The sequence below is a fragment of the Girardinichthys multiradiatus genome, chromosome 17, assembly GCF_021462225.1.
Source record: "Girardinichthys multiradiatus isolate DD_20200921_A chromosome 17, DD_fGirMul_XY1, whole genome shotgun sequence".
NCBI classification, from domain to species: domain Eukaryota; kingdom Metazoa; phylum Chordata; class Actinopteri; order Cyprinodontiformes; family Goodeidae; genus Girardinichthys; species Girardinichthys multiradiatus.
Window position 1 is genome coordinate 13,429,630 of NC_061809.1, and position 24,684 is coordinate 13,454,313.

Consider the following 24,684-nt stretch of genomic DNA (forward strand, 5'->3'; position numbering starts at 1 on the left):
GCCAAGACGCTTATAGTAACTCTGGAGGAGCAGCAGTGATCCTTAGCTTAGGTGGGAGAAGAGGAGCCTTTAAATGAAGCCTTTATGGAAGAGTGGCGGAGGGAAAGCCATTGTTGAAAGAAAACTATAAGATGTCCGCTTTGCAGGGTTGTCACAATCTATGCATCAGACAAACATGTGGAACAAAGTGCTCTGGTCAGGTGAGACCAAAATTTGACTGTTTGGCCTGCAAGCAACACGATGTGCCTGGACGTATATTACCACTGCACATAGCTCTGAGCACACAACCCCCCCTGTGAACCATGGTGATGGCAGCATCATATTGTAGGGATATTTGTTTTTAGCAGAGACAGGAAATATGTCAAACTTTTCAGATTTTATTTTTTAGAGAAAAGCTTTGAAAACCGTGTATCAATTTATTTCTGTTTTACAATTGTGCTCAATTTGCGGGGGTCTTTAACAAAACAATCACTATAAAACATAACATTTTATATTTTAAGAGGAAAAATGTGGAAAAAGCTTGATTTTTTCAATCTTGCTGTGTTGTTTTTGCTCAAGCCTTTCGCAGCTGCCCGTCTGACTCACCAATAAATAACTTACTGAGGAGAGTGGAGTGGGAGGGGGAAGTGGGGAGGCGCGCTACATGGGTGTTTGTGACTGCGCTTTCAAACACACGTGGTGGTGTAAACCTCTTATTCTTTCTGTTCCCTCTGGTCAAATAAGCTGTAACAGAACATCAGTGAAGACGAGACAATTAACTATCGAGGATGATGGGGGAAGGATAATACTGGAGGCTTAGTATCATACACGATCAGAAGCTACATACACTGACGGTCTCACTTTTGTGAGGAGATAACAGGAGATAACTTTGGTACAGCCCAAAAACCAGCAGAGAAGACTAAGTGCGAGCAGACAGAGAGCTAGAACCTGCAGAGGAAGAAGCATAGAGGCATAGCTAAGGTCACGGAAAAGACGAGGGAGATTTCTCCAAATGCTCTACTGTAATTTTCACACCCTCCTCTTCTCCATGCTCCCATCTTGCTCCTCTCCCTCTTCCACCTCCTCCTCTCTATAGCAACAGCAGCAGCAGCAGCAGCAGCAGCAGCTGGCTGCCCAGCAGCTCGTCTTCCAGCAGCAGCTTCTGCAGATGCAGCAGCTCCAGCAGCAGCAGCACCTGCTCAACATGCAGAGACAGGGCCTGCTCTCGCTGCCTGGGCCTGCTCCAGGCCAGGCCGCCCTCCCCGGACAGACCATGCCCCCACCAGGTAAACAGCTGTGTTGATCTGGAGCACATGACTTCCTGTTATTTGTTTGGCAAGTTTAAGTGCTGTGTTTTGCTTTTCTCTTTCTTTCTATCTTGTCTTAGTTTTTTCTAATTGGTATGCACATGTAATCCTGTTGCTTTATCTTTAAGTGCGTCTGTCTGCCTCCCTCTCATTGATATGCTCCCCTACCATCCAATTTGTTCTTAACTCTGCACATAAATGTTTTGTTTAGTCTTCCATTCTTCCTCCTTGTCTTTATTGCTCTGTTTGTCTACATCAGTCTCTCTCTTAGCTCTGCAAGTGTTTGTGTCTGCAGTTTTCCATCTTTGTTTGTATTACCCCACTCCCCCTTATTTCAGTGCTTGTTGTTGTTGTTTACTACCTTTATTGAGACGAATAAAAGCACAGACACAGAGGGAGAGTAAAGAACAGACTCCATTTTCTTCCTCCTGGTTCATGTAAATACTCCTGTTTGTTGTTTACCGCTAAAATGGCGGAGATGGAAAACAACAGGCAGGGAGGTGTTTGACGTGATAACTGGAGTGAATGCTGAGTAATGAGTCTCCATGCTAAAAAAACAAAAAAACAAACTTGTTTACCCTAAGAAGGAGGAATCGGCTTGTATTCGCTACAGTCAATATCAGACTGTTTTCCAGTTAAGGTCAATATCTGAAAAGGCAGAGAAGAAATCAGAAGAAAATTCAAGTTTGTAGTGAAAGATTTGAGTTGTTTAGAACTTTTCAGTAGCCTCTGGCTTCTTTATAATATTCAAATGGTTAAAACCACACTTTTAGCAGCCTCACGATTCACTTGAACTTCTCTTTCCTCTTTGATGTCTACAGGTGGCTTGAGCCCCGCGGAGCTCCAGCAGCTGTGGAAGGATGTGACCGGAGGTGGCGGCGGCGGCGGTCACTCCATGGAGGACAATGGCATCAAACACAGCAGCAGTGGCGGCATTGGTGGCGCCAGCACCGGGACCGGCGTGGTCAGCAGCGGTTTAGACCTCTCCACCAACAATTCCACTTCAACTACCTCCTCCTCCAATCCTGCCAAAGCTTCGCCGCCAATATCGCACCACTCCATCACCAACGGACAGTCCCCTGTCATAAACCACAGACGAGAGAGGGAGAGGGAACGCGAAAGGTAGAGAAAGATGCCATCAAGCTGCCGTTTAGAGATTAAAGCAGAGCACAAGGTGCTTGATGTTATTGTGCAGAAACTGGAGGGAAAACAAGATGTTTTGTTTATTTATTCAATATTTTCTTTAGCGTCTTAGTGATATTCAAGCAGAAAATAAAAGCCCTATGTTCCCAGGGGAGCTTCTGAACAAACTTAGCTTGCACACACATATCAAACGCAGGGAGTAGAAGCCATGCAGGCAGGCACACTTACACTTTACAACAAACCTCTCTGGCAGACAAGACAAGGTAACCCCCTTGTACATTAAGTATTTAGTGCTTTGTCTCTTTTTTTTTCCTCTTTTGAAAATTACCTTCCATGCTTGCTTGTCATGTAAACAGAATACATGATGCCTTGAGTGGCGTTTCCAGGATGTTTATCCTTGTGATGGCGTCTTTTATAGATGCACCCACCGCTGAAACACTGACTGTTCACACATATCTGCCTATCTGGGCCATGCATTATTCAAAGGCTTTTCTTGGGCGATATTATAATAAGGACTTAGGATGGATATGTGTGTGTGTGGATGCTTGGTGGAGACTTGCAATAGAGGTGGAAGTGCTGTGTAATTGGTTTAAAGTAGATGCTATCTCTGCAGTCCCACTAAAAGTAGGCTTGGAGAAAAAAAGAAGACAGAGAAAAAGAGAGAGAAAGTAAATGAGAAGACAAGGAAGAAAAGAAAACACCTGCTTGTGTCCCAAGGGGTGTGTGGTGCCTTGTAATGATCGAACAAGGAGTATTGTCAGGAGCGCCGCTTACTACCATGCCATGGATCGATGTGGGGGAAGCCCCTCTGTAAAAACGCAGCGAGGGTTCTGCCAGGGCATCGACCACACACATTTACAGGCAAAGCCTATCCACATACTCTCACTCACATTTCCCTAAACACACACTCACACACTAGTGCCAAGCCTAAAGGTTAAACTGTCATCTTTAATAGGATGTGCTGTCTAGGCAGGGTCGTAACTTATTTGGGTGCCATTTGAAAAACGCCAGAACACCCTTGTCCTCAAAGAACATAAGTTACACAGTGTATTAATCTCCTGATGAAAATTATATGGCTGTCTGGATTTTTAATGTTTACTTGAAAGCCTGCTCCCCTCCTTTCTGATAATGGATTTACAAGATGGAGTAGCGGCTGCAGCTCCCACTCGTTCTGGATTTCCATGGGAGGATGTTCTTCACACATTAGTCACCACTGTCGATGAGTTAATTTAGTAAGATCTAAGATGTGACTTGCTCCTAAACATTTTGTTTTTTCTATTTAGGTTTTCTTTATTTTTTTTTTCCTCTTGGTTAATAAACCCCTGAATAGCTGGATAATTTGACTTCTTATGTCCTTTTTGCTTTTTTTTCTCTTCTTTTTAATCTGCCTCTAGCTCACTTCACGAAGAAAGCGGAGGAACTCATCCCCTGTACGGTCATGGTGTGTGCAAGTGGCCCGGCTGTGAGAACATGTGTGAGGACTTTGGGCAGTTTTTGAAGTAAGAACACATTCTCTGACAATGTAGTGTTGATTGTAATTTATTCTCCTTTGTGTTGATTACACTGCCTTGTAACAGTCATTAAATATCAATATCAATCGGTCAATATTTAAACTTTGTCACATTTGGTCACATTATAATTATAATATTATTATAATGTATTTTACTGGGCCTTTATATGATAGATCAACACAAAGTAGCACATAGCATGCTCTGGTCGGATGAGATCAAAATTGAACCATTTGGCCCGCATGCAAAACGCTCCACATCACCCTGACCACACCATCATGCTGTCTTTTTTTTTTTTTTTTCTAGCAGAGACAGGGCGCTGGTGAAAGTTGAAAGAAAGATGGATAAAGCTAAATGTTTATAGAAAATTGACATAGGCATAAATGGAGATTCAAAACATAAAGAGGACGTGTTTTAGGCTAAGATTGGGGTCAATCTTTCTTTAAAAGCACTTACTCTATTTAACCAAGCTTAATGAATGGGTGGACTCAAGTCTACTTTTGAGCAAAAGTAGCCAGATACTTGTGGTCCCTTGTACTATGATATTAAAATGAAAGCAAAAACGTGTGGTAGATAAAGCCATATTCTTGTAATCGTGTTGTATCTTACATTTTTTCGGTAAAAATCTTGTCCTAAAATGTTGAAAAAGGCTCCATCTGCATCAGTTGTGTGTGCTGGTGGGTCAAATTTATACCAGGGGCCAAACAAAATCATTCCAAGGGCCCCCCATGGACACCCATGATCATTTCAGATCAGTCCCAGTATAATGTGTTGAGTTTCCTGGTTGTAATGTCACAAAGTGTAAAAAGTTTAAAGAGGTATGAGTTCTTTTACAAGCCAGTTCATGTTGCCATGTTTTATTTTTAGTAAGACACATCAAAGTTGTCCCTTTTGTTCCTCCTCTCTCAGTGGCCTTACTCTGAAACCCTCCCTGTCTTTTTACAGGGCAGACTGTGACCTCTAGACAGTTAGTTGACAGGGTTCTGCTCCTGCAAAGCATGACTCCAACCAACTCTGATCCATAACAAATTTCCTCCGCAGCGTGGAGGGACCTGATAGGTTTGTGAAAAAGCGTCAAAAGCTAATGGCAACTCGCACGGCCGCACACGTACCTCCACAACAAAGGGCCCCCATTCACTGTTGTCATGGTGCAGGCGCCGGAGCAAATGAACTCTTCATGCTCCATCAACAATTTAGTTAATTAGCTCATTTGTAATTGGCCGGCTTTGTTGCCAGGATGTTAGTGGGGGGACATCAAAGGAAGAAGGTGTTTGCAGCACTGCAGATTACAGGTTATCACGTTGCCACTCACCGAGAGCCTCTCTCCCTCCCTGTATCCCTGACTTCCCGCTCTCACACAGAGAAGAAAAGAAAGCAAAAGCTTTAATTTGAATATTCTAATTAGATTTGTAATTAACTGTGAAATAACGATCTGGTGAGTGTTTTTCATGGGCTGTAAATGTCCATGTGAATTCTCATAAACTCCCCAAATCAGGACAATGTATCCACTTATTTTCCCAGTCATGCGATTCTCTGCAGTATTGACTGTAATAAGGTACAGAAAGCTAGGAGACGTGCTCCTAGAAAAAAATAAAAGTAGAATGTAGGATTTGGGTCACGCTTTTGCTAATTCTACAGCATTTTGTGAATTACATACGTTGTGAATTACATACACTCTTGGAGGGGTAGCTGTGGATTGAAATGATTCCAATAAATAGTGTTCTCAAGTCTTTCAAAGACATTTCCAGGCTGTAGATTAGGCTTCGCTTTCACTCTCTGTCAAGGCAAATAACAAAGTTAAAAGGGCTGTAATTGACAGCAGTGGATTTGGATGTTATGGACATGAATAGATATTACTGCTGCAGCAAGGGAAGTGATTGCTTATATTCTTTGGAAAAAGTGTAACATGCATGTCAGAATCAATATAGAGAATTATTATTATTATTTTTTTTTTTGCATTTCGTCACATTGTGACAGATGAAAACAAAGTAGTTCAAAGTTGAGAAGTTGAATGGAATTGTTCACTTCACAGAAACATATTTGAAACTACAGATTTGGGCCATTCTAATATGTGCAAATGTGTTTCCATAAACTATTTCATTGCTGCTGGGTTTTTTTCTTTTGGTGTATCTGGTATATTTAGGGTTGTTCTTCTGCAGGGGCATGATCCTCCACCACAGTGTCAAGTCAATGGCTGCCACTACAATGTTCTCTTCCAGGATTTCTCTGTATTTGACTGTTCATGTTCTTATTTACTCTGGCTAGCCTTTCTTCCTCTGTGACAGAAAAGGCATATCTGCTATATGATGCTGCCACCACCATGTTTTAGATGCTGTGTTAACTTTGTTCTCATTTGAGCAGAGCACCTTCTATCCTACATGGCTTGTTGCAAACTGCAAAGCTGGTTTTCTTATGGCTGTCTTTTAACAATGGCTTTCTTCTTGCCACTCTTCCATAAAGGCTTCATTGTGAAGTCCACAACTAGTAGTTCTGTTGTCCAATTTCCCCACCTGAAATGTGGCTCTCTGCAGCTCCTCCAGAGTTACCATGCGCCTCTTGGCTGCTTTTCTTATTAAAATTCTCCGTACTTGGCTTGTTGGTTAAGGTGGACAGCCATGTGTTGGAAGGCTTGCAGATGTTTGTCCTGGATTTTATTTAGGGGTAACATAGTAAATGGGGTGGATACAAATGCACGCCACACTTTTAATTTTTATATTTAGGAAATAAATGTTAATACCCATTGTCATTCACTTGAAATTGATTGTGATGTCATTCTGTCACCTAAAATGTCAATAAAATACAAAGAGGTTTGCGGTTGTAACCTGGCCAAATTGGAAAAGTTAAAGGATATATGAATACTTATGAAAAGCCAGATTGTGGTGCACAACCTAGGACTACACATGCTGTAGTCCTGGTAGAGCAGTTTGCCTTGCAGCTTTGGGAACAGATGCATCTGTGATCCAGCAAGACTGCAGAGGATTAGCAGGTTTTGTGATATCATATCCAATCACCTAAGCGCACTCACTTAACAAAAACCATCACTCTATTTTTTGGCACTGTATTTTCTGTTCATGCAAACACACGTTAGACTGTGTGCTTTAAAGATACTGTGTGTAGGTAGCTTAGTTGGTGAATTTAGTCAGGACTAGAGATACACTGTGTCAAAGATGTGTGTGTATGCTGGATACAGTAAGCTGATAAGCTTCTGTGAAACGATGCATGCTTGTAAAGTCAAACCAGGGGAAGACAGGTGGAGAGAAAACAGTTGGATTTCAAAGTTGAAAACAGGTGTGAAGGTTGGCAGACAGTTTTGTAAGAACATTTTTCAGAACATTGCCCGTTACAGAATCGTATCTTGACTGAGTCCCACACACAAACCGTACTGTAAACCAGCCAGCACAAGAAAACAGATGGCAACAAAGAAGGCAGGCTAGTCATTAGAACAAAGATGGCTGCTTGGTGCTGTGCCTTGGAGCAGTCATTGTAGGTGTCAGAGGGAGCCCTTTCATGTTTCCGGAGATGCCATTTGACTACACACACACACTGATACACACATGCACGCACACACGGGCGCAGTTTAAACGGGGTTACATAAAGCGGATGTCAGATTTAGATGACAGCTTAGATGTTGGTACTTCAGTGGAAGGGGGGGGGGGTACGTTTGTTGGGAAGGAGTTGGGGAGAGACCCAAGTCAAGCTGCCGCCTCGTCGCTCGCTGCAGGAGCTCGGCTCAGCAGCAGTGACACGTTTAGTCATCTGTTGTTTAGTTGCATGAAGAAACTTGTCAAGATCAGCATTTAACAGCTCCGCGGTGCGCTTTAAAGTGTCTCACCTGGAAAAGGTAGCCGCGAGGTAGCATGGCACCCCAAATTATCTCTGTGAAGTTCAAAATGAAATAATATCTGTGGGAATGTTTCTTGAATGACTGGGTGTTTTGGTTTGCGGTTGTATTTGTGTTAGTTACACAACAAACAGGGCATGAAGGCATTGAGGTCATGTGCAAGAGTTGCTTTTGTTATCAGCCTTTGGTAAAAAAAAAAATAAATGGGCAGAGTTGAAAAGATCAGCGTAACCATTTTGGAATTGAAGAAAAAGGATACATGTTTTTTCAAGAGTACTTTACTAGTAAAAGGTGATCCTCAAGTCTTTTGCTGTTTTTAGCTAGATCCGTCTTCCTATCCACCTCACAAGCTTCCCTATCTGTATATTTATTAATTTATTTATTTAGTGGATGTTTATGTGGAGAAAATATTAAAACCAAGTGTCCTTTTCTTTCCTCTGCACATTCATTACCTTTTTGTAGGCCTATTAAATAAAATACCAATAAAATACATTGTACAGCCACAACGGTACATTACAGCCACAAAATATATTGAGAATATATTGCAGTGTTCACAACATTAATATCACAGAGACACTTAGGTGGAATGCAATAATTGTTTTCTAATATACTCCAAGTACCATTTTCTTCATACTTTTTATGCCAGCATTTTCTGTCTTGGTTGAAACCTCACTGCAGCGCTCCTCATGCTGAAGGTCACATAGTGTTCGATGTACACTTTAAAAGAAAATGATTTAGGAAAATGTGGTTTTAAATGTGGATTTATATTGACACTCCAGTTTTTACCAATAAAATCAATGAATATCTAATCTCATATCTAATATCATGCAGCTCTAATTCCATGATCAAATGTGAAAAATGCACTCATATACATTTCTAAAGGCACTTTTATACATACAGTAATGTTACTTATCACAGGTTTTGAAAAGTACAGTTTTATGCTAAGAAAAACAGATAGTAGCAACCCCCACCCACCCCTTCTAATGTTCTTTCACCGTTCTGCTCTCCTTATTAGTGGCAGCAAGACAGGCTCCGTGTTAAAATGGCAAGCTCAGCCGCTAACCTGAACGCTGGTGTCTGTAACCCGCTACTAATTAAACCCACAAGGCAGCAGCCAAATGTCTTTGTCTTTATATAATGTACACACATGCACATTGTTGAGGCAGACATTTACTTAAGCAGGTCCCCAGCCTGTGCATGGTAAAGCTTTGCTCCACCCCACTAAGACCTTTAAAAGGCAGGGCACCACCACCAAATGGTGACACTGTCCATGAAAGAGACTGTGTGTATGCACACTTGTTTTGTTTTGTTTTAGTGCATTTATTTAGAAGTGTGCTACTGAATCAGTGCTAGTGTGTCATGTACAGACAGGCAGGGGCTCAACTTTCTTCTGCTGGGCCTTCATAGCCCCTGATAATACACACAGACAATTAGCAGAAGTGAACAATCCCTATCTGCTGGCTTGAGTAGATTTATTATTGGGCCCTTAGTGGATGTTGATGGCCTATACATATTCATGTTTGTAGCTATGGGGAAAAAATCTTCAATATCTTTTGTTCTCGTCTCTTTAAGACAAACTGTGGGTTCTAATAAAACAATAAATCTTTCTCTGTGTTTTGAAACAACAACTTTGTCTTTCAGGGTCTGTTCTTCTGTTTCTTTGGCTTAATATTTACTGTCATATGTTCTGATTTTTGTGCTTTGGCCACATCTTCTAGTCTACATCCTTCCTCTCCAGTTTTCCATCATTCATGCCTAATGATAAAAAAAAGTCTTGTTTTGTAAATGCAGTTTTTCTTCTTAATATTTAGATTTAGATATAACTAAAGCAAATCAAGATATGGTTTATTTAGGGGTATTGGCATAAAAGGGCTGAATACAAATGCATACAAGCTCTAAATAAACCGTGTCTTAAACCACAATAGACAGATTGTTTATATTTGATTAAAGGTAAGGCAAATGAAGAGGTGGTTTATTTTTGGGTATTGGACCACAGTGAGCTGAAAACAAATGCATGCCATTCTTCTCTGATTTTTTTGTGTGCAAATTACACCACACTTATCAGAATTTTAAAACTACGTATCCTTTTCCGAGTGTGTTGTTAGACTATGACATAAACATTGGAATAAACAACAAAACAAGGTGAAAACTGGTGATTAAATAGATTTTTGTTGGGGTCATTTTTTTCATGTCTTGTGTGTCTTCCCACCCCCTTCTCCCCCATTTCTGTCTTTGTTTGGCATTATTAATGCTCACCAGAACATGCACCATTTGAATATTTTATAAATGCACGTAGTAATCTTCCTGTAATCGCCTTGCTAACTGGCCAGCAGTGAAATTGAATGTACAAAGCTCTGTCTGCAGGCCTCACACACAAACACGTGCACACTTAACTAAACATAGCTGCTTGCCGATGAGACGTAGGCTCGATGAAGATTTTGCACACCTTTTCCTTTTTTTTTTTCTTGTTTTGTAATGAGGTATCTTCAGGGACAGCGAGCAGCCATCTCTGTGCTTTTGAAGCAGCTGTAAATTATGACACACGCCATACATCAAGTGCATAAGATAGCATTATGGGCAGTGAAATGAAAAGGGTATTTGCAACATTAGTTCCCTCATCCTGCGAGGGACGTGATTAAATGATTAATGAAATGCCCCCCTTTTTTTGCATGCGTGTTCTGAAACAGCAATTAGGCAGAGGGCTGTGGAAATCCACCAGTGCTGTCCCGCATGCAGTTCTCTCCCCATCTCCTTGTTTTTTGTTTTATTTGAATGCTACCTCATTCTTGATTTATAATGAAACCTTTCAGAGCATTAGACCTGAAATGGTTAGGACAGCAAAGGCAGGGACGAGATGAAACGGTTTTAAACATGCTCAGTCTTAATTGAAAGGTACAGGACTATTGTGATTACAAATGTTCTGCTCCGCTTCTGATTGACAGGCCAAGAGAAAGCAGCTGAATGAGTTGTCTTGTTTTGCGGTTTGCAGATAAACAAGAAGCAAGAGGGGTGCGGAGAGGAATATGTGGTGGAAGTGTGTGTTCATGATAATGTAAGCAAGTGTGTGTTCTTCAATAAAGTAAAAGCCAGAGAGGAAGAAAATTTTGTACTCCCTCTAATGCACTGGAGGCTGTGCTGTAAATGATCATTGAAGGGTCTGCAAGCTAACCTATAATTACTGCAGATAAAGTGGCAGCTCTGGCATTTCATAAGCATGTCTCCTCAAAGCTTGCTTTGTGAGTTTGTCTCCAATGATCATTTAGATAGAGGCTCATTACCCAGCATCACAACACTTTAAGAACCCTTTTTCCACCACATATCTGTGCTGCTGCGTACATGTGTCTGGAATAAAGGTCTATCTTAATGGTTGAGCTTTTTGTGTCCTACAGATGAAATCCAATCGAGACAAAAACCTTCATTGACTGTTATGGCTGCCTGGCCGCCCTTTTTCTTTCTAATGAGGCGAACACACCAGATATTTTTAATATGTCTGCAGCATGATAATGCACCCTTGTGTGTCAAATGTTGCCGGTGTTAAATTGTGTGTATTGTTTTCAATAACGTAGGGGGACAAATCCATTCTGCTGGGCCAGCACGTTTTATTCTTAGAAGAAAGCAGCGTTCACGTTGGCACCAAAGCCCTTCCCACCAACATTATCATCACCACTGTCTAAACTGGCGCAGACCTATTGTCATGTTAAAAATGGTGCCTCACACCATCATGTTACTGCTAATTACATCATTTCAGATAGGAACAATGGTTTCTAACTGGGATCCTATAGATAATTGTCTGTGTATAGATATTAACATAAAAACAAAGGTTGATACTGTAATTATTATCTAACACAATTTTCATCAAACCAAGCTCTCTTAGTTTTACCATACAGTGCCTTATGAAAGTCAGTATACCCCTTGAACTTTTTTGCATCCTGTCATGTTTTGACCAGAAACTTCAATGGGGTTTATGTGACAAACCAAGTGTGGAGTGGAAAGAAAAAGACACATTGTTTTCAACTGTTTACTCTGATACCCCTAGTTAAAATCCAGTTCTACCAATTGGCTGCTTCACCTACAGGGGTTGGACAATGAAACTGAAACACCTGTCATTTTAGTGTGGGAGGTTTCATGGCTAAATTGGACCAGCCTGGTAGCCAGTCTTCATTGATTGCACATTGCACCAGTAAGAGCAGAGCGTGAAGGTTCAATTAGCAGGGTAAGATCACAGTTTTGCTCAAAATATTGAAATGCACACAACATTATGGGTGACATTCCAGAGTTCAAAAGAGGACAAATTGTTGGTGCACGTCTTGCTGGCGCATCTGTGACCAAGACAGCAAGTCTTTGTGATGTATCAAGAGCCACGGTATCCAGGGTAATGTCAGCATACCACCATCCAACAGGATTAATTGTGGACGCAAGAGGAAGCTGTCTGAAAGGGATGTCCAAGTGCTAACCCGGATTGTATCCAAAAAACATAAAAGCACTGCTGCCCAAATCACGGCAGAATTAAATGTGCACCTCAACTCTCCTGTTTCCACCAGAACTGTCCGTCGGGAGTTCCACAGGGTCAATATACACGGCCGGGCTGCTATAGCCAAACCTTTGGTCACTCATGCCAATGCCAAACGTCGGTTTCAATGGTGCAAGGAGCGCAAATCTTGGGATGTGGACAATGTGAAACATGTATTGTTCTCTGATGAGTCCACCTTTACTGTTTTCCCCACATCCGGGAGAGTTACGGTGTGGAGAAGCCCCAAAGAAGCGTACCACCCAGACTGTTGCATGCCCAGAGTGAAGCATGGGGGTGAATCAGTGATGGTTTGGGCTGCCATATCATGGCATTCCCTTGGCCCAATACTTGTGCTAGATGGGCGCGTCACTGCCAAGGACTACCAAACCATTCTTGGGGACCATGTGCATCCAATGGTTCAAACATTGTATCCTGAAGGCGGTGCACCAATACACACAGCAAGACTGGTGAAAGATTGGTTTGATGAACATGAAAGTGAATTTGAACATCTCCCATGGCCTGCACAGTCACCAGATCTAAATATTATTGAGCCACTTTGGGGTGTTTTGGAGGAGTGAGTCAGGAAATGTTTTCCTCCACCAGTATCACATAGTGACCTGGCCACTATCCTGCAAGAAGAATGGCTTAAAATCCCTCTGACCACTGTGCAGGACTTGTATATGTCATTCCCAAGACGAATTGATGCTGTATTGGCCGCAAAAGGAGGCCCTACACCATACTAATAAATTATTGTTGTCTAAAACCAGGTGTTTCAGTTTCATTGTCCAACCCCTGTAATTAGTAAAATAGAATCCTCTTTGTGTAATGTAATCTCTGCATTGTTTTTTGGAGGTCTCAGAGGTTTGTTAGATAACATGAGTGAACAAACAGCATTATGAAGGATATGCAGGGTTGGGTTACAAAACAACATTCCAAAAAGCGCAACTGCAAACCAAGTGTGGTGTACACATCACCATGAGTACACAATCCCAGCAGTAAAACATGGTGTTGGCAGTAGCAGTGGGGGGTCAAAGTTGATGGGAAGATAGATGGAGCTAAATACAGGGCAATACTGGAAGAAATCCTGTAAGAAATGGGCTGGGACAGAAGTTCCCCTTTCAGCAGAACAATTGCTCTAAACATACAGCCAGAGCTACTAGTGAATGGTTTAGATCAGAACATAACAGAATGAATATTGTATGAATATCACTGTGAAATTACTGTATATATCTCTTTGTCCTTTCAGGCACCTAAACAGTGAACACGCTCTCGATGACAGAAGCACAGCCCAGTGTAGAGTCCAGATGCAAGTCGTACAGCAGCTTGAAATACAAGTAAGTTTTTTTTTCCAAGTATTAAAGAGGCAAAAATATACCACAGCGGAGCAAACTCACACGGTAGTATTTTTTACATTAGCGTAGTCACGGCTCCACCCGTCAAAACTTTATTTTGTAAAACTTACATGAGTAGGAGAAAGGCCACAATGTGGTTTGCTTAATACTTCCAGACAAGCGCAGGACCTGCTGAATTCAACAAAGCCACTAAACAAAGGAATCGTCAGGCCTTACAACGAAAGCCATTATGGCTGTTTTAATTGAATTAAGCCCATGCTTTATTTTCTCTGCTGCTTCTATTTTTTTTTTTTTTTCTCCTTCTTTTTCTTTCCAATTAATAGCGAGTGCATCTCTCCCAGTCTGCTGTGTTAATTAACTGCACTTTGCACCTGAAGAAAGCTCAAAAGGAGGGAACTATTTTCAGTAGGTGGAGCGTGACCTTATTAAGAAGTCACGCTGGATAGATAATGAGAGCGCTGATTGAGCGACATTATTACTCAGCACTGCAGACGAGCGCAGCTCTGCCTTTTGAAACAAATAAAGACAGAGGCGAACAAATGTTTCAGCACCCATGGTAAAGATGTGTAAAAAAAATGTCTAAATAGATTCACTTTTTTTGCAGTTCTATATTCTCATGCAAAAAGTACAAAAAAAATGTGCCTTTAAATTAAATGTCTTTATACAAGAAGAAATGGTTGTTTTTAACAGAATCATCAGTTGCACTTTTGTTATTACCCCAACTGTCAACCCTTTTCCAACTACATTTTGAGAGTAGGACATCACTTATTCATCTTTTATAAAATTTCACAAGAAATCTAGGATTTAGGTCTGGGGACCCTGTGTTGATTTGGCCATATTGTTTGGATTATTTCCCTGCCAAAAGACCTAGTGAAGACCTGTCTTCAATTAGGCCAATAGATTTTCAAATAAAAAGTTTATTTGTTTCAGATTTTTTTCGTTAATCTATGGCTTCTAAAGTACAAACAGGCCCATAGCATCACAGATCTTCCACCATGTTTAACAGAGGGCATATTCAACCTGCAGCGTTTGTTGCTGAATAAATCGGCCTTATACTCATGTAATCAAAGCCCACAGTTCCAGTTAAAGTCCCAGTAGAGTCCAGCAAACTCCACAAATTTATGTTTGTCAAAGTAGGACAGGAAATGTTTTTTTTTATGACATCCCTTAGATAGTTTCTGTTGGTTGTTAGGGTGACTTGATGGCCAATGATGTTTCTCTTTGCTGCAGTTCTTTTACAGTGAGCTTGGAGATTATATTACCTCCCTTGCAATCCTGCTAACTGTGAGTGGTGACCTGTTAAACTTGGGTCCTCATCAAGCCTTAGTTGTCAAATTTCCTGTTTTTTCAAACTGTGTATCTATTGTCCTGATTGTAGATTTGTACAGGTTTGTGAGAGTAGTTATTTTTAAACAATTGACAAGTTCCTGAAAAAACAAGATAAGCACAAATCAAACATACCTGATTAGTACATTCTCCTGTCTTTCTGACAGCGGCTAAAAGATATGGACCTGTGTGTCACATCATATTTATATAGGTGTAAAATGATCATGCTACAATAAAAGATAAGCTTATTTTAGCAATTTTTACACTTCTTTACCAGAAAAGCCAACAGATCTGTCAGAATTTGAATTAGGCTCTTATTTAAGATTTAAAGAAAATATACGTTTACCATTTTCATTACTCATTTATTTCTTTGTCAGAATTCCTAGAAGTTCTAAAAGTAAAGAACTTTAGAGAAATTGTAAAAATACACAGTTTAATTCCAAATGTTTTCCATTGCTAAATTCTACTATCTCAGTGTGATTACATTGCAGGTCTCTTTCTTTCTGCACTCTCCCCTTTTCTCTCTTTTCCTTCCATCCTTAGCCCTGTCATCTCAGTTTCTTTTTACCACCAGACCCATCACTTGTAATCACCCAGCTCTATGTATGTGTGTGTTATTAAGGGGTGGGAAGGTTTCTGCCTTTCAGAAGGTCCGGTCCCTGTCACTCCATGTGAATTAGATTGATGATGAGCACCGGCTGGGACTACTAACTGGACCGGGGAGGCGGGGCTGCCTGGCACCCTGTTTGGGAGACCCCTTAACCTCTTGTCAGCTGCTGGCTGCGCTCCGTCCCCCTAACAGTGTCCACAGGACATTGAGCAGACACTCAGGACCACCTAATTTATGGCCCAACCAGCTTGTTACTGTCAAAGCCTTCGCTGACCTAAATCCGGATATTGACAAAAAGATGAAATACTATTTGTTTTGCCTGAAATCTCTCTGCTCTTCCTTCCCTTCCTCCTTCTTTCCTTTCCTCGTTTATCCACCCTAATGCACTCTCTCCTTCTCTCTTAACAGCTTTCTAAAGAACGCGAGCGTCTTCAGGCGATGATGACCCACTTGCACATGCGGCCCTCAGAACCCAAGTCATCTCCCAAACCGGTGAGTGCATATTGCTCTGCCTCCCGTAAACACGATCGCAGAAAATGAGCAGTTTAAGCGAGCGACAGAAGATGAAAGGGAGGCGAATGGGATTTGTAATACACAGTTACTTGTGCTTCTTATCAGTTATTGTGCATTGGGAGAGGACAATAGAGTTTGGGAGTGTATTAGATGGCAGAGCGACGGAGTCCTCGGCTAAAACGGCGGGGGTCATTTCTTTGTGATAGCTATAATAGGCCAAAACAACCTGTTGGCTGCTGGTGATTGTTTGGCTCAGTGACCGCAGAAGCGCTCAGAAGTGGAATGAGAGGGGAGAAGATGTGTAATTTTTACAACAAACGGCAGAAAATAACAGCTCAGTGGTGGAGACTGTGGGATGTTGACATGAAGCTAAAATTGACCACAGGAAGAAAAAAAAAAGACAAATATATTTGTCTGGTTTTTGTTTCTCTCTCTCTCTCTCTTAAACTGAATGCTTAAGAAAGCATCTCCTCCAGCAACATTTGAATTTCATATGCCAATTATACATTTTGGCAAACATTAAACCCCACCTTTCAATAGGAGTTTTGAAATATTACACATCAAAACATTGTAAGCGCTTTTCTTCTGCTTAGTAAGTGCATGCTTTCAATTGAATCATTTACCTTTCATCCTAGAATGTAGATAATCACAAGATAGCATAATTATTCCATAATTCTATCAGAAATCAAACCCTTTTCATTATTCTGAGTCTCCTTCTTTTACTCTCCCTCTATATAGCACTTTTTTAATCTTTAAAACTTCAGCAGCATGGCTCCATCTCATCCAATAAAGAATTTTCAGCCTATAATCCATGCTTGAATATGAATAATGCTAATGAAGTATTGCATTACATAAAGTTCACGTGAAGGAGCAGCTAATTGCATCCGATGGTGGGGGTAATTCAGACAGAATTTCTAAATGAACAGTTAAGTCATTAGTTTTCTTTTTTTCTAAGGCCTCCCTATTTTTTAAAAACTGACAAGGTAATGGGGTAGGTTGCATTACTTGAAACCAATACAACAAATGTTTAAATAATATAGATTCTTATAGGTAATAACAGGATGCAAAATAATACAGTGTTTTGCAAATGTATTCAAACACATTTCAATGTATTTTAATTGGATATCATGTAATAGAGGCACTGATACTGGTCCAAAAATGTGAAGTGAAAGACAAAGGTTCTCAAAAACCAGGCAAGGAGAGCATTAATCAAAGAAGCAGCCAAGAAACCCAGGGTAACTGTGGAGGAGCTGCAGAGATCCACAGCTGAGGGCACACAATCTGTTTGACAGGACAGCTTTTAGTCATGCACTTTACAAATCTGGCTTTTATAGAAGAGTGGAAAAAAGCAAACCATAGTTAAAATAAAGCCATATGAAGTACTGTTAGCAGTTTGTCACCATCCATGTAGGAGGCACAGCAAACATCTGATAGAAGGTGCTCTGGTCAGAATTAAATGTTATTGGACAAAACCTGGCACTGCACCCTGGACACACTGTCTCCTCTGTGATGAATCATGTGGGTCTGCTATTCTTCACTGGAAAAAAGAGATTGAGATGCTTTTCAGAGTTGATAAGAACATGGAACTAAACAGGACAATCCTAAAAAAAAACCTGTTTAAGATTGCAAAAAGCTGGATTTTGACAAAACATTAATGTTGTAGAAGGGCCTAGTCAAAGTCCAGACCTAAATCCAATTGTGGCAACACTCAAAAATTGTTTTTTACAGACACTCCATATGCAATCTCACTCTTATGCCAAAATCAATGGGCAAATATTTCAGATGCAAACATACCCCAAAAGATCTGAAGCTGTAACTGCAGCAAGATATGGTTCCACAGAGAGCTGACTTAGAAGCCCTGAATACAAATGCATTCCATATATTTTTATTTTCATTAGAAGAAAACATTTGAAAAGCATGTATCAGTTCCATTTAACAATTCCACTTAACATTTGCTATTTTGCGTTGTGATACTTTAACAGAGCATTTTCATTGTATAAACCAAGCACAGAGCCTGAACTCTCTTTGCCCATGACTGAAGTAGCTCATTACACCTAAATCAATGTATAATTATCATCTGTAAGCCCCTCCATTGCTAAAGTCTCTCTAACTTGACATTTTATCATATTTATCAACACTAGCAGCAAATGACCACCGATGCCCCCCCCCCCCCAACTCCCAACGCCTTGGCTCCCACAAGGCTTTCCGTCTTTCAAGTCGCCTTCAATTCAGAAATCTCGCTGTGGACGCATTCCACTCGTTGGCTCACAATTAAGGCAATTTGGTTTGAATATGTAACGACGTCATTACCATTCCAGCTAAATTAGCGCAGGGACTAAAAGGTCACTTAGGATTTTTCCAGTCGGTTAGAGCCTCTCACATGAGACTGTGGGAAGCAAATGCAGAAGTGGTGGAGAAGCGAGACGATTCCAGCGAGCAGTGTTGGCACACTGTGGGGTGGAAGAGACAAAGATTCACTTATAACTGTGTTTATGTCTTGAGTGACCCTAGGTGTCCATGCAGATTCTCTTCACATGGGAAAAAAACAGTCAGTCAGTCAGTCATTTTCTACCGCTTATTCCATAGTGGGTCGCAGGGAGCTGGTGCCTATCTCCAGCAGTCTATGGGCGAGAGGCAGGGTACACCCTGGACAGATGGGAAAAAAAACATAGACTTTCTAAACATTTTTCAGCACGGGGAAGTCACTTTGAGTTAGGGGTTTTAAGACTCTTCTTTTGTAATAAAAAGTTGTTAATTTAAAGTTCCATCAATGAAAGTGTTGTTGCACCAGTAAATTTAAACTGCCAAACTACCAAGCAATGCTTTTAATAAAATTATACTCTCTTTTAATGTGCAGTAAATCCTTTTAAATCAGGATTCCATGACCTCAGGGTTTGTGAAATATTCTGACCAGGAGGCAACTCTCTAAATCCTCACTTCAAAGCAGTCAGGAATCTTGCTGTCAGTGGGAATGAGTCCAGTAAAGTCAGTGAAACTTGCCCATGAAGTATTTCTTTACTGGCTTCAAATTTTTATCACTGTTGTATTAACCAATTATGATCTAAATCTTTTCCCCAATTCCATTATGTAACCCAAGAATGAGAAAACTGCCTAGAGGATTTGTTGTTTGCTCACTTTGTGTTATCTTCCAGCTCATGCAAAACTTCTAAAAACAAGTCTTAAAACTATATTTTTAATCTCTACTAAACTCTCAACATCAATATCATGCTAATAATAGTCAATGGTATCTCTAGTGAATACTTATAGGTATGTCATTACCACATTTGCACATGGAGGAACTGAAATCGCTCGAGTGCTTCCACAGCGTCTGAGTTGGACTGGGATATTCTAACATATGCATATGCTTTGATCTAAACCATCTTATTGTAGCTCTGGCTCTTTAAGATTGTTGTCTTGCTGAAAGGTAAAGATTCGCTCCCAGGCTCAAGTGCCTTGCAGTTTTCTTCTAGGATCACCATGGAATGCATTCCCACAGCACAAGGCTGCCATAGTGATGTGTTTTGGGTGATGAACAGGGTCAGTTTTCTCTACCATGCACAGCATTCTGCATGAAGACCAGTTAAATGCTGGTTTCATTTGACCAAAACACTGTCATATTTATATGGCTTATAGCAAGCTGCAAACAGGGTTTCTTATGGCCTTTAGCTGTACTTATACTGAGATGAAACTATACAGAGGTTTCAAATATTTTGAAAACGAACAAAAAATAAATAAATAAAAATGCATAATTTTGCAATATACTGTAGATTGTGTAGTCAACTGTGGTTTTTAACAGACACTTTCATGCCAAGATGGGTCAGATTTGCAAAAGATATCTATTGTTATTACTAAGCTTATACTCATTATTTTGCCAGCGTTAGATAACCCGTGTTGGCAGTGTCACGGCACCAGCGAGAGTTTTAGGGGCTCATTTCTTAACTGTTTAAGAATGATGAGTGTTTGTAGTGGGGTAAGATAACCAGGGAGGGAGTGAGAGAGGCAGGGTGTGATAAATAGAGAGATAAAGAGAGATGGGGCAGGGATAACACGGAGGCTGATTGTTGGATAATCTTGAGCAGCGTGCTCTAATTAGAATTCTTATGATACAATTTGGTGGTTGTAATTAGTGGAGATGGGCTGGCTCCTCTTCACAAGCCTTGTTAGTGGAAACACAGCTGTGTTGGAGAGGAACAGTGCAGACGCTCAAATCTGTCAGAGAAACCGCAAAATGATGCCTTCCGCCTCCCCCTTAACCCACATGTGTGCGTATCTCTTTACCACATCATGAATCATGACTCACATTTTGCCTTTTTCCCCCTGCAGCTGAACTTGGTGTCGAGTGTCACCATGTCAAAGAACCTGCCCTCAGCGTCGCCCCCGAACTTACCTCAGACCCCCACCACGCCCACAGCCCCCATCACACCCATAGCTGCCATGCCCCAGGTGCCGTCAATGCTGGGAGGAGCCAACGTCCCCAGCATGGGAGCCATGCGCAGACGCCACTCAGACAAATACTCAATGCCTTTGTCGTCAGGTAGGACCAACTACTCAGCGCTACACACAACACGGCTTCACACAAAACAAATTGGCAATTAGAATGTATTTATTGTGCCTTGTAAAAGTATTTGTATCTCTTGAGCTTTTTCAATTTTTGTGATGTTACAACCAAAAAAATAAAAACAATATGGTGGTGGCAGCATCATGTTAAGGGGATGCTTTTCTTCTGTAGCGACAGGGAAGATGGTCAAAGTGATTGTAGGTTGTAATGTAACAAAAATTTATTTTTTAAGGCTCTGTACATCTTTAACTTTCTAACTTCATAAAATTTACTTCCTGTTCATTTGACCTGAGTTATATAAAATGTAATGATTGCTGAAACGGAAAATTACAGCTAACGCTAAGTGCAGTTAATAGTTTAAAACCGAGAATTACATGGAACACATCTCAGAAGTACACAATCGCAGAGGCATGTTGAGAAGTCTTTTAGGTTTCCAAAAGCAAGCCTGTATTTAATCACTCTAAATGTAAACAGACAAGAATTTCCTCTGCGCATAAATTTTGCATGACTGTTAATTAAGTTCAAATAATGGTGGAAAAATACAATATTTATTACATTAAGACATCCCATGTATTAAGCTTTGCATTTTAAACGGCCCGTCTTTGATGTTTATATTTACTCTTCGTGTTTAGTGCGAAGAAGCATTAATTATTCACTTCACCCTAACTAACTACATGGATCTCATATACAGATGTATAAGCGTTTAATATCTCTCATGAGAGAGATTAATTAAAAATGTATTTTGTTAGACATGGAAAGTGCTGATTTGACGTGCCCTCCCTTTCAACCCGCCCCACCCTCTTTGTCAAACCCCCCATCCCCTCATCCCTCCACCCAACCTCACCCCTCCCCTGTTTTAATTTGATGAAACCTTGAGCAAATTCAGCACCTAAAGGTATAAAATTTGCCAATTATTTCAGGTGGTGACACAGTATTTATTTTTCCAGAGATTGCCCCAAACTACGAGTTTTATAAGAACGCAGATGTCAGGCCACCATTTACTTACGCAACCCTCATAAGACAGGTGAGTGGGAAATAAATTAACTTCCGCCTGATTAGATTCAAATTAATTGCGCCACCTTCTCTCGCCTTTGTCATTCTCACCGGTGTTGGTGTGATCGTTATTTTGGTGTCATCTCATTTCAGGCCATCATGGACTCTGCCGACATGCAGCTAACGCTCAATGAAATCTACAGCTGGTTCACGCGCACGTTCGCGTACTTTCGACGCAACGCTGCAACTTGGAAGGTAGTCTTACTCTGTACTTTACTCTCTTAAAGCACAAAACGTAAAGACAGCATGAATTTACTCGGTGCTCCTCATGCTCCATCTCCTGAATAGAGTTCATTCTTTTTCTCTTATTTATTTTCCACCAAGGCACCTTTTTTGTTTAGAAATGACAGCTGGAAGAATCATTCCCCCTCACATATCGTTTTCTAATTTGGTGCAATTAATAGCGGAGGCCTGGTGTGGAGAGGAGAGGGCTTTGACGCACTAATTATACAGCAGCCACTCCATCATCAGCACCTTTTGTTAAGAGATACTGCCCACCTCCCAGTCCTGAAACCACCTTCTCTGGCGTATCATTGGTTAATTGCGACGAAGGGTGGCTGGTTTGCCCGTTAACCACCTCTCTAGCACACATCTCCACACACAGACGCATAAACTGATTACAGGACAGGGGTTAACTGAAGCAGAGGGGAGGAAGTGAGAATAGGCCTGTCTGGGAGGGGAGCGCTCTTTATTTACCTACACAAAAGAACCCCATTTGTATGTCTGTCGCTACAACTTTATGCTCCTGTCCAGCTTTACAAAGATGGTGAAAAATGTCTGTCCCACACCACGTGTTTCAGCCAGGAGTTTGTCTGTGGGCTGATAAAGGAAGCCCAGCCGAGCTCCAGAGTCTTCAGTGTTTCATCCCGTGGCCCCTTGCATGTCATCTGTTTTTCCTGTCCTTTAGCCTTTGTGGCTGCACAGAGGACTGGAGGGAAAACTCCAGCAGCCGTTCATCAGCATGCAAGACGTGTCGCACCACTAGATTTAACAAAGTGAATTAATTTGGATTTTGGATGCAAATGAGCACTAGGGGGTGTCACCAATTCGAGGGGGCACATGTAAAGATTTGTGCCCTTTTCCAGTTTGTTAGGTACAGTACGTGCCATGTTTCTCTGTGTAAGAGTGTTTTGACAAGAAATGTTCTCCGCATTTCATTTGCACTAGAAAACATCAGAACCTCTTTCTGTTAAAAAACAGTTTTACTCGTACCTTCCTAACCAAGTCCCATTGTTCCAATGGCTTTAGAAATATCTCCAGGTGATCTATTTACATCTACAGCTCCACAATTCCCTTTATAAGCATTAGCGGGATTGATCACCGATGGGCTTGTCATGTGATTAACAGAGCCAATGTGTTTTTTTGTTTTGTTTTTTTTTAGAGTTCAGAGCAAAAGGAATGAAAGGTAGTTTAATATCTCAGCTTCGTCTCATCAGCTCAAAAGAGGGATCTGCCCCCCACCCTATCCCACTTTCCCTTTCTCTCTCTTTTCTCTCACCCAGAAGCTTATTAGTTCTAACTATATAGCATGCATAATAAAACTGCTCATTTGCTCATTAATATTAAAATTATCATATTCAGAGCCATGGGCATTAAGATCAATCAAATCATGGGATTTTCAGGTCAGATGCAAGATCTGCTTATGAGTTTTTTTTTTTTTTTTTTTTGAATATCTTTTTTTGCGGAAAGAGCTGTACACACCAAACTAAAGGGGGATGATAAATATAAGAGACAGGGATATTAAAGCCAGGGTTATTATTTGTAGGGCCTGATGTATGCTTTAATCATGCTTCTGTGGTCCTATAATTTTCTTTCTAGAGGTTTTTTTCTGGCTCTAATTCATGCACAAATTATGTTGTTTTTAATTTTAAGACAGCACATTCAAAACATAAGCTGAAAGATTAATATTTAGACATATAGATGTCTAACCATCTTTCCAACACACACACACACACACATACACATATGCACAATGATACAAGCCCTTCTAGAAGACTGTCTTTTTTTTTCTTCCAGTACTGTCATCTTTAAAGCGATGTGTCCATTAAGAGCTCTGCTTTTCTGGAGCAGGAAGGGTTACTGACATCACCATTATCAAGGCCGGCATTACCACTTCTGTCACCACCATAAGCCATTCGCTATGCTGATTACCTCCTTTTAGCCTACTTACTCTGATTGATATGTACTGTGTGCAGGACTTGTAAGAGCATTCGCTCTCACTCAATTTTTACTAATTAAATCAATGGTGCGTGAATGTTAAGAATTTCTTCAAAATGTAAAAAAAAAAAAAAATCTATTTCCAGGCCGTTTTTTTCTTCATGATGGATAATGAATGAATATGATTTGTTTTACCAGATCCTGTCTGACCTGCGTTTTTCGTCTCTCTCTACAGAACGCCGTTCGCCATAACCTGAGCCTGCACAAGTGCTTTGTGCGCGTTGAAAACGTAAAGGGGGCAGTGTGGACGGTGGATGAGGTGGAGTACCAGAAACGCAGGTCGCAGAAGATCACAGGGTAAGGCTGACACCACTTACCTTTTACCATGCAAAGGTATTAATATCCCTTGAAGTTTTTCATGTATTGTCACAAACTTCAATGTAGCTTGAGAGAGTTTTTGCGGTGGACCAAAACATACTAGTGCATAATTGTGAAGCAGACATAAAAGTGTGTGCCAAGAGTTTTTCAAAAAACGTTCTAAGAGGTGTGGCTTGCATCACAGCTATCATTCCCACATTATCATGCTACCACCACCATATTTTAACTGTATTTTGCTGTTTGTTGCAATGTTCTGGTTTTCATCCACACATAAAGCTGTGCCTGAGGGCTAAGAAGTTCAGTTTTTGTCTGAACTAACCAGGGCACCTTCTTCCACATTGGCCGTGTGCCCTATCTGCTGCAAACTAGACTTCTTATGGCTTTCTTCGTAGCACTTTTTCAGAAAGGTCAGAGTTGTTAAATGCACAACTTATAGTTGTAATAACATT

The 24,684-nt window shown here is 40.8% G+C and overlaps 1 protein-coding gene across 1 annotated transcript in view; it reads left to right on the forward strand.

The window, feature by feature from the left end:
- Positions 1–24,684, forward strand: part of foxp2 (forkhead box P2) — a 122,667-nt gene that overhangs the window by 87,288 nt on the left and 10,695 nt on the right. The window contains exons 8-16 of the mRNA XM_047389793.1: positions 1,076–1,265; positions 2,108–2,408; positions 3,824–3,928; positions 13,535–13,622; positions 15,985–16,068; positions 20,413–20,623; positions 21,595–21,671; positions 21,794–21,895; positions 24,093–24,214. Of these exons, the coding sequence (XP_047245749.1) occupies positions 1,076–1,265; positions 2,108–2,408; positions 3,824–3,928; positions 13,535–13,622; positions 15,985–16,068; positions 20,413–20,623; positions 21,595–21,671; positions 21,794–21,895; positions 24,093–24,214 (1,280 nt within the window). The remainder of the gene's footprint in view (positions 1–1,075; positions 1,266–2,107; positions 2,409–3,823; positions 3,929–13,534; positions 13,623–15,984; positions 16,069–20,412; positions 20,624–21,594; positions 21,672–21,793; positions 21,896–24,092; positions 24,215–24,684) is intronic.